Genomic DNA, 14,061 nt, shown 5'->3' on the forward strand with positions numbered 1-14,061 from the left:
TGTCAGATCCAGAGCAAAGTACAAGGGCTTTTTTTTCTTAAAGGGTAAAGACACTTCCTTCTGGATGGCAGGAGTGAAGACAGATTCAGGATTTCCTATGTGTTGTTAGTAACAGAAGAAACTGCTAAAGATCCTGAGGTCGGTCAGGTTCCCTAGAAGAAGCAACTTAGACAGGAATTTCGTGTAAGTGCATTGTTCCAGCTGTGCTTGGAGAGGGCATGAAGAAGCAGGACAGAGCAGGGGCAAGGGTCCTGTGAGGAAGGACTGGCAAGCAGCAAAGTAGCTAGTCTAAGGCCACAAAGCATGGATTCCTGGTCTCTGAGATTTAATCCATATAGCAAGGTTAGAGTCTTTGTGGCTGAGGAAATGATTTTATGATCAGTAATTTTGTACATTATTAGTACCTTTGGGTAAATGGTCCTAGCTTCCCTACATGACTATATACCACCACATAACTACAGTGATGTTCATGGGGAACCCACTGTTCAAGTCTGCTCAGAGTTCAAGTGATTTGTGTATATTAAGAAAAGATACTGGGAATGTGTTTCTTTTATTTATATTCATCCTTATCCATTAAGTTTCCCTTTGAATATCTGTTCTCTTGGTTTTAACCATCATCCTGATGTTTATAACTCCCACATCTTTGCCTCCCTATCTTCATTTTATCTGGCTTACCCAGCATCATTTTTATACCTGTCCCATTGTCCCACAATAATTTGTACATAGTAGTAGGTGGTTGATAAATGTCACACTTCAAGCAGACTGGTCTCTTTATTAGAAGTGAGGCATTGTGAAATTGTATACATGATTTGGAGTTTAACTTTTTTCTTAACACTAACTGGGCAAGTTAGCTTTTCTGAGCTTCAGTTTCCTCATCTGAATGAGGAGTGACCATGCCACCACATAGGAATGTTGGAAAAAGTAAGTTAAAGGGTTCACTTTAAGCATGGAGCCCAGTGCCTGGAAATTGGTAAATAACTAACAGATGTTGGTTCTTTCTTCTTATTCTCAGTGTTTAAAATATTTTATTTATCGGTTATGATTCTAATTTTTCAGGCCTGCTGCTTAATTTACTTGATTTGGTTTTTACCACATTCATCACACATAATTCTGATAACCTAGAGTAAGTATTTAAAAGAGTTAGAATACCTCAAAGGGAATATTATTTGCCTAATCCAATAGAACTCTGCTGACTATGATTATCAATCAAGATTTTGTCAAAAAAATTTGGGGGAGGGGCAGGGCTATAAGGTAAAGTTTGCTATAATGCTTTTTAAAAAAAATCACTATACTGAACTTTTTTGAGTAAAATTTATAATCTGGAGATTCACACTTGGGGGTGTAGAAAATGTTTCATTTTAAATATTAAATTCTTGAGCAGAGAACAATGTTGAATGGCACAGCATGCCTCTTTGTCTCAGTATTTCTGTGCTTCTACATTGTGTTAGGAGCTCTGGGAGAGTCAGAGGTATAAGAAAATATTTCTCTATCCCAAGTGGCTAGCACACTTCTCAATACTTATGCCTAGTTTTTATTTCAATTTTATTTCAATTGATTACTTATGAACTGCTATGAGTTTTGTATACATGTTCTCATTTTGTTTGCTTGTTTGCATGGTTCTCAAAAAACTGCTATCAGCAACATGGTAAAGGTAAAGGCACATTACATCTGAAGGGTAACTGAATATACTCAGTAGCTTGCATGTCTTTGTTATCATGAAAGATGACTTAAGAATAAGTGGTAATCCAAAGGTGAAAACTACCCAAGTGTCCATCAACTGATGAGTGGATAGACAAAATGTGGTATATCTGTATGATAAGTATTGGTCCTAAAAAGGAATGAAGTACTAATACATGGATGACCCTTAACATTATGAGAAATGAAAGAAGCCAGACACTAAAGGTCACATATTACATACTTATATGAAATACCCAAAATTGGCAAATCATATAGAGATGCAAAGATAGGTTATAAGGGTGGAGGTGACAGGTATGGAGGGTGAAGGGGGATGGGAACTTAGGTTTACTGGGTACCAAGTTTCTGTTTGGGATGATGAAAAATTTCTGGAAATGGATAGTGATGATAATACAACATTATAAAGGTACCTAATGCTACTGAATTGTCTAGTTTAAAGTGGTTGAAATTGTAAATTTTATTTATATTTCCCACAATAAAAAAAGAATAAGTGGTTAGGGGCTTGGAGGTCATTTTAATAAGCGTCCTGTTTTTCTTTTTTCACAGGAGCCATGAATAACAGAGGCTTTCAGCAGGGGAGTTTCAGTGGTTTCCGGAGGAGCTCCAGTGATGAAGACTTGATGGACATACCCGGGACAGCTATGGATTTCTCCATGAGAGATGATGTTCCTCCCTTAGATAGAGACATAGAAGGTATCATTACTACTGATGACAATTTATTTTTTAAAACTATTTTTAGTGTACATGCATTAAAACTTATTTTCTGGCACACAGTCCTATGAGCTTTAACATATACATAGATGCTTGTAACCACCAGTGCCAGCAGGATACAAAATAGTTCCACACCTCAAGGAATTCCTTCTTGCTGTCCCTTTGCAATCAGGCCTTCCCCAATCCCAGACCCTGGTAAGCACTGATCTATTTTCTGTCCCTATATTTTTTTCTATTTGAGAATGTCACATACATGGAGTCACATAGTTTTTCACCTTTTGAGACTGACTTCATTCACTCAACTTAATGCCTTAGAGATTTATACAAGTTCTCCAATCCTTTTTCATGCTGAGTAGTAAACCCTGGAGTAGGGTCACTGGGCCGTGCAGTAAACATACGTTGAACTTTGGAAGAAACTGCTAAACCATTTCCAGAGTGGCTGTACCATTTTGCACCTGAACCAACCATGTGTCAGAGTCCCACTTGTTCCACATCCTCAACAGCTCTTGATATTTTCAGTAATTTTTATTTTAGCCATTCTAATAGGCGTGTAGTGTTATCTCATCATGGTTTTAATTTCCCTAATGACTTATGATGTTGAACATCATTTCATGTGCTTATTTGCCAACCTTATATCCTTGATAAAGTGTCTGCTCAGATTCTTTCCTCTTTTTATAACTGGTTTTTTTATTATCTGGAATACATGTATAAAATGAGAATTCCCCTCATCTATTACTTGGTTGTCCTGTAACATCATTCTTTTCAATGGCTGCACACAATTTCATGGTATAGAGCTAAACCATTGTTTATTTAACCAAGCTTCTATTGATGCACATTTTAGTTCCCAATCTTTTGCTATTACAAACAGTTCTGCAGTGAACAACCTTGTGCGTGTGTGTGTGTATGGATATATATATATATACACACTCACATATATATCTTTTAAATATATTAGAAATTTCTGTAGCATGAGTGTGTAAGAGTGCTTATTTCCCCATAGCCTTGCTGGTGTTGAATATTGTGATTCTTTTTTCATTCTTTACAATATGATAGGCTAAATAAATAAATAAATTCTCATTATTGTTTTAATTTTCACTTTCTTAAGTTAATGAGGTCAATCATATTTTCATATGTTTACTAACCATTTAAATTTATTTTTCTGGAAGTTTCCTGTTCAAGTGATGTTACTGTTTTTCTAATGAACTGATTACCTTATTCTTTTTATAGAAGCCCTTTGAATATTATTATCAATCTTTTGTCTAATGTAGGTTGAATATTTTTCCATTTCTGGTTTGCCTTTGTTTACTTTTTAAAAATCTACAAATATTAAAAATGTTGATATAGCCAGGCATGTTACCTTTTGTGACTTCTGAGTTTCTTGTAATTAGAAAGGATTGCATTGATTTAATGTTAAACTTTTATAATTACTTGAAACTACTGTCTAGTAATTTTAACTGATTGAGTTAAATCTTTAACTCTTTGAGATTGCCATTCTTAACGTAAAGTCAAAGGACAAGAAACAACTATCAGCATTCATTATTTAACAAATTTGTATTAAGGGCATATGACATTGCAGATACTTTGCTAGGTTCTGGGAATTAGTAAGGCTTTAAGGCACCATCCCTGCCTTCACAGAGTTGATTCTAGCTAGCTAAACAGACACCTAAGTACCATTTAGAGTAGTTTTCAGGATTAAATGAGATAATAATAAAGTACTTATAACTGTAGCTGGCATTGGGTTGATGCTCAGTATGTTAGCTATCATTATTATTATTATGACTTTATTTCTGTTGCAATCCTGTAAGTGCTATAGCTCTTTTAAGAATTTAGCAGAGAAAGAATTCTGTGTGTGTGCCTGTTTGTCTGTTTGTTTATAGAGGATTGGAAAAGATTCACAGAAAAGATGGGTTTGAAAAGGGCCTTGAAAGATAAGTTTTTTGGTAGGACAAAGATCATTCCAGGTGGAAAGTAAGCTTTAACAGATATCAACAGGTATAAAAAAGGCAGAATAGAAGTCCAAGTAAGTAAATTGGGGCCTTGAATGTCATGCTAAGAAGTTTGAATTAACCTTACTGTCACTGCGAGAACAAACTCCTTCACTCTTTCAGTCAATAAATACTTTTTGAGCTCCTGCTATGAATGAGGCACTATTGTAGGTGCTGGTGATATATTGGTAAAAGTCACACAGATATGTTGTGTAAAAGAGTAAAAAAAAAAGATTACCTAGTTAATTACCTATTGTGATAAGTACTAGGAAAAATAAAGTGAAATAAGTGAAATAAAGTGAATGATGATAACTGGGAAATAATCTTTAGTTAGAAAGGTCAGGGAAGGCCTCTCTGAGGTGACCAACTTGGGATGAACACAACAGTATGAAAACCACAGTTTCAAAAGATAACAAGAAATTGCCTAGTAAAGGTACCTCAGGGAAGTGACAGGAGAAGAGAGCCCCTAAATTTAAAGTGCATAAGAGAAAGATACTCATGGTTTGGTATTTAGTGGCTTTTATACTTGCCTGCTTCTATAACAGGGACATGTGTCTGTATATCACTTCTACATGTGTGTAGTTAGAACCCTAGTGAGTCAGTTTAATAGTCAGTAGCTCCAGAGAAATGGGCAGTTAGGGTATCCATAAACTTAAACTGGGATACCTCTGCTTAAGCCTTCTGGCTCTCCCAGAGTGATTTAGCTTGGTTATTAGCATTGTTTCTAATAGGAAATGATATCATAGAGCATGCATATCACCTACATACTTTGTGTGTGTTCAGTGTGCTCTCAGTAGGTGATGAGGGCTAACGAATATCTATTGTTCCCATTTACTAGACTAGAAAACTGAAGCAGACAAAATTTTGACATTGCCTATGATTGTGGAATGTTTTTACATGAGTAGCCTTTCATCACTTTTCACTAGGCTTTACAGGAGAATTACTGCTTGTGGTTTACAAGGTTTGACCTAATACAATGAGGCTGTTTTCCATGAACCATACATGAAAATCAGTCCACTTACTATACTATGCAGTGATATGATTTTCGTGCTTTACTTTTTAATTGCTCTTACTTTATTTAATGCTTTCACATGGGATTTCCTAATATACAAAAGAACAACAACAGAAAAAAGGTCATAAAGCCCTTGATATTTGGTGGTGAAACTGTGCATAAATTACTACCTTTCATACCAGGCACAATAGCATGTACTAAAAAGATTAGTTAAAGGGAGCTTGAAAGGCAGTAGAACTGGTTCTTATTTTCCAGATGGCTTTAGGGATTGATGTATGAGGAATGAATAAATAAATTATGCATGGCATGGTTAAATGCATCTGAGGTAGTGTTACAGTAGTCTGTAAACTAGAGGAAACATAAACATGGCGATCTGAAAGAAGGGGAAGGGGAGGAAAATACAAAAAGGGTTTGAGTAATAGGAAAATATTCAAAGCTATACTCCTAGTCTTCACAGTTTTCTGTTCTCACTTGCCTGCCTTTTCAGCCTAGACCTTATGGTCAGCAGTTCATTCATTCATTGACATATTCATTCAATATTTATGGAGCACCCAAATCAGAACCGAACACTGTGCTTTTTTAGTAATGCTCTTCAATTCCCTTCTTTCCCTCACTTCCTTGTGTTTCTACCTAGTGTGCCTTGCTACTACTCCTTAAATGTGGAATGAGGAGGCATTCCTGGCAGAGAGAGCAACACAGGTTAAAGGCACAGTAGCAAAAGAGAGCCTTTTATATTCAAGAGACAGCCTCTGCACATCTGAGGTCCCGAGGGTGGGGATGGTGACAGTTGGAGCAGGAGGGAAGACAGTGGAGGATAGGGCAGGGAGATCTAGTTGGAAATCTAGGCCAAATTGTCTATGCTTTTGGACCATATCTTGTAACCAAGGAGTCATCAAATGATTTAAAAGTAGAGGAGTGATATGATCAGATTTGTATTTTAGAGAATTTATGGCAGTGTGGAGGACACATAGATCCAGGGGGGAAAAGTAGGTTGGAGATTGGAAGACCAGTTTAGCTGTTGTTTTTTAAAAATGTAGGTAAAAGATCAAACGGCCTGAATTAAGACAACAGAAATAGAGATGAATGAATAATAAATTCTGGGGAAATTTCAGAGAGGGGGTCGATAGGACCGATTAGATAAGGGGAGTAAACTAGAAGACAGTCACGGATGAGTTCAAAGCGCAGCTGGAGTATGAGAGCAGCCTGTGGCCACCTTGCATATTGAGAATGTGCCCGGACCACCCCTGCAAGTCTCAACATAACCTCCCATCATCCCAGGGAAGGAAAAAAAAAAGGCTCTTAAAAATGAAAAACAGGACACTGCATGAAATCAACCAAGTACATTGTGAAACAGTTCTGTTTGTTCTGCCACAGTGTAAAAACACATCAGCGTATTCCTCTAGAGAGGAACAGGAAACATCTTGGGCTCCAGCTCCTGGAGAAACCTACCCTCACCACCCTGGTTAGGCAATCCCAAACTGACTCTGGCAAGTGTGTGGGTGGTGCAGGGGGAGAGCAAGGAGAAGGAATTCGGAACCCGTCACCCTCATAATACTCAGATGTCCCTACACACTTAGCCTAGCCTGGGAGAACAGCAACTGGTACGGCTGCTTTTTGAACTTGAAAAAAAGTGGCCTGTATCAAAAGCTCTTTGGGGCCATAAACCATACCAATTTTATATATTGAACTTTCAAGGTAAATGCATATAATGGTGGCCTTAGGCTTTAAAGGTTCCCTTTCAGTTGCTTCATAGGAAAATACCTGGTCAGACTTTAGAATTTATGCCCTCTACACTCTCCCACATTTATTTATTTATATTTTTGTCTTATCTAAAGTACATGATTTATTCGGATTTACTTAGTTTTTCACCTAATGTCCCATGCAGGATATCACATTACATTTAGTCATCATTTCTCCTTGGTCGCCTCTTGGCTGTGATGGTTGCCTAGATTTCTTTGTTTTTGGTGATCTTGACAATTTTTTTTCAGTAGTTTGTAAAGTTTATTACACACCTGTGTTCTTTTTTTCCAGCTTTATTGAGAAATAATTGACATACATTACTGTATATGGTGTACAGCATGATGGTTTGATTTACATATATTGTCAAATGATTACCACAGTAGATTTAGTTAACATCTATCATCTCTTATAGATATAATAAAAAGAAAAGAAAAACATGTTCTTCTTTTAATGAGAGGGATCTACTGTCTTAGCAACTTCCCTATATACTATACAGCAGGGTTAGCTATAGCTACCATGCTGTACATTACATTCCTAGTACTTATTTGTCTTATAACTGGAAGTTTGTTTTCATCACCTTCCTCCAATTCCCACCCCCACCCAAAACCCCAACTCTAGTAACCACAAGTCTGATCTCTTTTCTCTGAGTTTGGTAGCTTTTGTTTTTTAGATTCCACATATAAGTGAGATCATAAACATACAGTATCTGTCTTTCTTTGTCCAACTTATTTCACTTAGCATAATGCCTTCAAGGTCCATCTAAGTTGTCACAAATGGCAGGATTTCCTTTTTTATGGCTGAATAATATCCCATTATGTATACAACACACACACACCACAACTTCTTTATCCATTCATCCATCAGTGGACACTTAGGTTGTTTCTGTGTCTTGGCTATTGTAAATAATGCTGTTAAGAACATAGGGGTGCAGCTATCTTTTTGGGTTAGTTTTCATTTCCTTTGGATATAATCCCAGAAGTGGAATTGCTGTATCATATGTTAGTCCTATTTTTAATTTTTTGAGGAACCTCCATACTGTTTTCCATAGTGGGTTTACCTATCGAGTTTTGAGAATTACTGGCCAGGTCTTCATAGAGTGTCCCTCAGTTAGAATTTGTGTGGTGTTTTTCTTTTGATTTGGCTGGGGTTATGGGTTTTGGGGAGGAAGACTGGAGATAAAGTGCCATTCTCATCACATCATATCAAGGCAATATACTGTTGATATGACTCATCATTGATGATGTTAACTGTGATCACCTAGCTAAGGTACTGTTTGTTAGCTTTCTCCATGGTAAAGCTCCTGTTTTTTAATCATTTCCATGATGTACTCTTTGAAAGGAAGTCACTGCATAGCCCACGAACTAGGGAGTTATGTTCTACCTCTTTATGAGTAAACTATCTACAGAAATTATTTAGAATTGTTCTACATGGGAGATGTTCTTTTCTCCCATTTATTTATTCAATCACTTATTTATATCAGTAGGGACTCATATTTTTTATACTTTGGGTGATAATCTATTACTACTTTATTTTGTTCAAAATTTTCTGGCTTTGGCCATTTGGAGTGCTTTCAACTGTCTCTGTTTCCCTTTGACATACCATCATCGCTGTGGGGTTGTTTGGGGCACTTATGTATTTTCTGGCATGACAGTAGCTCCAGACCCATTTAATATATTTCCTTCCTCAGTCCTAAAATCAGCTATTTCTCCATGGAGCCCTGATTTCTTTTAGTGGAGAATGATATTAGAAACCAGGATCTGGCCACCAGGTATGCTCCTTTCCACCAGGGCATTGTTGCTTCTAGGCCCTCTTAGCCTCTCAATGAGAAAATTCATGTACATATAGTGATCCATGTATGTATACATATCTATAAGTAGATATGTTACCTATATGTAAGCATCTATATCTACATTAAGCTAAACATGAGATTATACTGATATCTCCAACATTAATCCATTACACCATGAATTATTCTAGCCTCTTCCCCTTGCTTGTTTGTAACCTCCTACTCCAGGTAGTGAGAAACCTGGCTCCCATCATACACCATTCATTATTTAACTGTTAACCCATACCTTCTGTGAAAACTCTATTAGCTAGAGTACAGTGCTTATACAATTCCTTTTGCCTTTAGTGTTACAGACTGTACACATTCCAGTTACTTGGGTCAGCACCCACCTTTTTCCTCTGCCCTCTTCAGTGAGGCTGTTTTACAAATTTGTAATATAGTTGGATTCTTTTGACGCATTCTGTACTTCATCCTGGGATTAAAAAAAATTACATGCATTAAGGTTTACTCTTTGTGCTGTAAAGTTCTATGGATTTTGCCATTGCATAGTGGCATGTATCCACTATTACAATACATGAATAATAGTATCGCTGCCCTAAAAAATCTCCTGTGCTTTGCCATATTCAGCTACCTCTATTCCAAGTCCCTGGAAACCACCAATCTGTTTTCCATCTCCATAAATTTCCCTTTTCCAAAATGTTATATAAGTGGAATCATACCATATGTAGACTTTCAGATTAGGTTCTTTCACTTAGCAATATATATATTTAAGGTTCCTCAATGTCTTTGTGTAGATTGAGACCTCATTCCTTTCATCACTGAATAGTATTCCATTGTCTGATGTACTACATTTTGTCTATCTACTCACCTTCCTACTAAAGGAGATCTTGGTTTCTTCCAACTTTTGGCAAATATGACTAAAGCTACTATAAACAGTGTGCAGATTTTCATACATTTTCAGGTAGACATAAGTTTTCAGGTCAGTCAGATAAATATATAGTGTGCAATTGCTGGGTTATATGGTAAGACTATGTTTATTTTTCTAAGAAATTGCCAAACTGTGCCAAATATGCCATTCTGTTCTAGAATGGCTGTACCATTTTGTATTCCCTGAAGCAATGAATGAGAGAATTCCTGTTACTCCACAACCTTGTGAGCAATTGGTATTTTCATTGTTTTAGATTTTACCATTCTAATAGGTGCATAGTTTAATTTGCATTTCTCTAAGGACAAGTGATGTTGGGCATCTTTTCATTTCCTATTTGCCAACTGTGTATCTTCTTCATCTGTGAGGTTCAGATCTTTTAATTTTAGATCTTTATTCTTTTCTAATATATGCATTTAATACTTAATGTTTTTCTAAGCACTGCTTTTTGCTGCATCCCATATATTTTGATATATTGTATTTTCATTTTCATTTATTTCAAACTATTTTAAAATTTGTCTTGAGACTTTTTGACGCAGGGATTATTTGGAAGCATGAAGCATGTTGTTAAATTTCCAGGTATTTGGGCATTTTCTAGCCATTTTTCTGTTATTGGTTTCTAGTTTAATTCCATTGTGTTAGGATTTATGGTTAAGAGTTGGGCTCTGTTTATTGTTTAGTATAACTATCAGTGCCAGAGGGTTGAGTTCCCATAGTGTCCTTGTTTTTTGTCTTACCTCTTGATTTTTAGTTTTGTAAGTACAGCTCCTTGAGAGAGATTCTGTGTCAAGCAGCTCTTTCAGCTACAATTTACTATTATTATACTGGAGTCCTATTGATGTGGAGGCAAGCAGGTTATTTTGTAATCTTCTGATTAAATCTCTGTGTCTGTTGGGCCTGTGTCTTGTGTTTGTGACCTACACAAGTTTTAGTCCAGTGGTACAGCTGTTTCTTCTCCCTGCCCTATACTCCTGAGCCTGATCCCAGCATTCCCAGCCCATTTCCAGGAAACCCAGGCCCCTGTTGGCCATGATTTTCTCCCTTAGGTGATACAAGAAGATTGGAGTAGGGTGGAGCTGCAGTAGAAGGAATGCCCTTCCTTGCCCTGGGATAAGGCTCAGGCAAAGTATTTTCCCCTGGAGCACAGGTCTTTGTTATAGAGAAAGCTCTAGGGTATTTCACAATGATTACTCTTTCTCTCCCTTAGAGCAAGGAGGGGATCTCTCTTGGGTCTTCCCTTGGTAGGCTTCCTCAAAGTAGAGCCCTTGAAAGTATAGGGCTCAGGAGTTTCTCACTGTCACACGGGTCCACCCTTAGCCTTCAGCAGTCCATCAAAGTTGCCATTTAAGTGTGCCTACCAGTTTAGGTTCCAGCCATCTGTATACCAGGTAAGCAGATCTCTTTGTGTCTCTCTGCTTAAGCCTACCTCTTCAGGTTTTGGGGTTGCAGTGTCCCCTTTAAACTCAATTCCCTGGTCAGTCCAAGAAAACTTAATGATTTTTCAGTTTGTTCTACTTTTCCCATTGTAAGGATGAGAGTGACAACTTCTAAGCTCCATTGCCAGAGCTGACAACTGGAAGCTCCCCATTTATTTTTCAATTAGTGAAACCACTTTGGTCCTCTCTTGAAGGAGAAAAAAAGTAAGAGGCCCTTTGGCAATATTATAAATCCTGAGTAGATTATTTTTAACCTTATCTCATTCTGATTTATGGCATGGAGTGGAAGAAAGGGTTGCTGTAATGATTTTAGGAGTGTGTGCTGGGTGTTTCTGGGGTCTATGGCTAGCAGGTACTGAAGAGATACTGTAGTCAAGCTGTTACAGTGTTAGTTAGCCATATGCCAGAAGCATTGAGTCTCATGTTGTCCTATATTTTACTGATGAGCTGGGTCTTAGTTTTCTAAGGATTGGTAGTGTCGTTTTGTGATCTTGTCAGAACAGTGTTCTAGGGTAACTACACAATCAAAATAGCATTTGGAATTCTTCAAAACTAAGGTCTTCTCAAAAGTCATTCAGCACAATGTATGAGTGAGGAAAAGAAAATCATTGTTAAAATTATTGATAGAGTATGGGAGTCAGAAGGGACCTTAAAACCTGTATGTGCTAATACCCCCTCATTTTACAGATGGGGAACCTGAAGCCCACAGAAATTCAGGCAGTTGCCCAAGGTGACATGACTAGTGAGTTGTGGATCTAGGGTTAGAATCTATATCTTCTCACTTCTGGGCAATAGGTCTGATCACAAAGACTTTCTTCCTATTGACTTTCATTTAAAAACTTAGTAAGCCATCCTCCTCTTTGTGCTTTCCTCCTGGTGCTCTCTAGAAACTTACCTGCTTTGATTCTAAATAGTGGTCTGCCTTAGAATGGAAGCCTGCCCTTTGCAATGTCCTATCTCTATTTTTCTAGTTGTGTTACCAGTATTTGTCTTTTTAGAATGACTTATATAGCATACACATACACCTCACTATTAAAGATTCAAACAATGCACATATATACAAAATGTGAAAGTCAGCCTATACTTCCCACTCCAGACATAACCCCTAAATAGAATACTATATGACCCTTTCACTTCTTTTTCTCTCTAGTTAACACACAGAGACGCACTTTAAAAAACATATTCTACTTATTATTTTGTGACTTGCTTATTTCACATAATATGTTTGGGAGATTTTTCTATTTTACTACACATCAGTCTACTTCTTTCCTTGAGCTACTCCCCTGTTACTGGACTCTTTGATTGTTTCCAGGTTTTTAGTACTACTAACGGTGCTACAGTGAATAATATACATTGGTGTGCACAGGTAAAAGTGTTTATTTAATAGCAAATCCTAGATTATGTATTTTATATATGTGTATGTATATGTTTTTATTAACTCATTTTTATGTCCATGACATCTCACTATTCCCATGAATACAAGAAGAATCTCCTAATTGGTATTTCCTCTCTTGAAGTTTTTTCCCCTATGCCAAAGAATAATTGCAAATCTCAGGTTCTCAACTTCCTTTTGAAGATTAATAGAGAGAACCAATGCAGGGTTAGCACAGATGAACTGAAGAATTGCTGTTTCTAAATCAATAAGTACAAGTTATTACACAGGACTGTGCTAGCTAAAGGGTTTCCCAACACTGTGGTAAGTTATATGCATTTTACGGCAGTGTCTCCCTACTCATTACATTCCTCAATCCTCTTGTCGGGCCCATAAATGTGTAGATCTGAAAAGGAATGAAAAGCAAGTTAATGGAGCAGAGACCTATTTTCTTTATATGGACAATCCTCTCAGTAACTTTGTCAAGCCTTGACTCCTTACTTCCAGTTCTGCATTGATTTTTGTTGCCTTCTAGTCCAGTGAGAGCCTGCTGATACCAAGCCACAATCCTCATGCTATTTTTCCTAACTCTACTAACTCTGACAATTAGCACATTGGCTCCACTGGTAATGAAATGGGTTGGGTCAGGAACTTCCAGAGTAGAGCAGATACTGGGAGTAGGAGGCATAGAAGATGTAACTGCAACCAAATGTTTACAACCCAGTGGGAACAGAGTTGTATCCAATGGGAAACAAGGAGTCTGAAGGTGGTATTAAAATCTAGGTTCATGCTTGTCTCTAAAGCCTTTTCCTATTCCTTTCTGCCTTCCTCCACCTGCCTGTATAACCTGCAAACTTCATTTAATAGTACGTATTGTAGATTTGTTGCCATTTTTGCAGTTGTGTTACCACATCTCTCACCATCTCTTTTATTGTCTAGCTCTCAGCAGAGTTGGGATAGAGTTTTCTCTTTGTTGTCTTTCCTTTGCCTCAAGTTTAACCTGCTGTGAGCAGGAATCAAAGCAGTCAGTCCCTAAATAACATGAGTACAGCAGTGACCAGTCAGATTGGATGTCAGACATAGTGCTGGGCAGTGTCCTGGAGCCTTCTGGTATTCCAACTGCTGCATCATGGGAACATTCAGAAGCTTCTAGGGGGATAGTTGGTGGGGTGGAGAGTCCTCAGGAACGAGTAGTTATTTATTTACAGCTATAGAGGTATTTCAGTATTTAACAGCCAGTATGACTCTACAGATGTGTACCAATGGAATAGTCACCCTGAATAAGTGTTCGAGGGGCCAAACTAAGACAATATATTAAAGCATAACGTGGTCCCATGATACTTATCCAGGGCTTAGAAGGATAAAACTAGAAACTAGAAAACCTCTTAAAACCTTTACT

The 14,061-nt window shown here is 37.4% G+C and overlaps 1 protein-coding gene across 6 annotated transcripts in view; it reads left to right on the forward strand.

Moving 5' to 3' along the window:
• CLCN5 (chloride voltage-gated channel 5) overlaps positions 1-14,061 on the forward strand; it is a 196,183-nt gene that overhangs the window by 142,267 nt on the left and 39,855 nt on the right. For 5 of the 6 annotated variants that reach the window (XM_036996326.2, XM_036996327.2, XM_073228044.1 and 2 more), the window contains one exon: positions 2,242-2,388. In XM_036996326.2, the coding sequence (XP_036852221.1) occupies positions 2,247-2,388 (142 nt within the window). In that variant the 5' untranslated portion in view covers positions 2,242-2,246. Of the gene's footprint in view, positions 1-2,241; positions 2,389-14,061 lie in introns of those variants that run through there. The other variant, XM_017648187.3, reaches the window with a different exon arrangement.

This window comes from Manis javanica, chromosome X, assembly GCF_040802235.1.
Source record: "Manis javanica isolate MJ-LG chromosome X, MJ_LKY, whole genome shotgun sequence".
Classification (NCBI taxonomy): domain Eukaryota; kingdom Metazoa; phylum Chordata; class Mammalia; order Pholidota; family Manidae; genus Manis; species Manis javanica.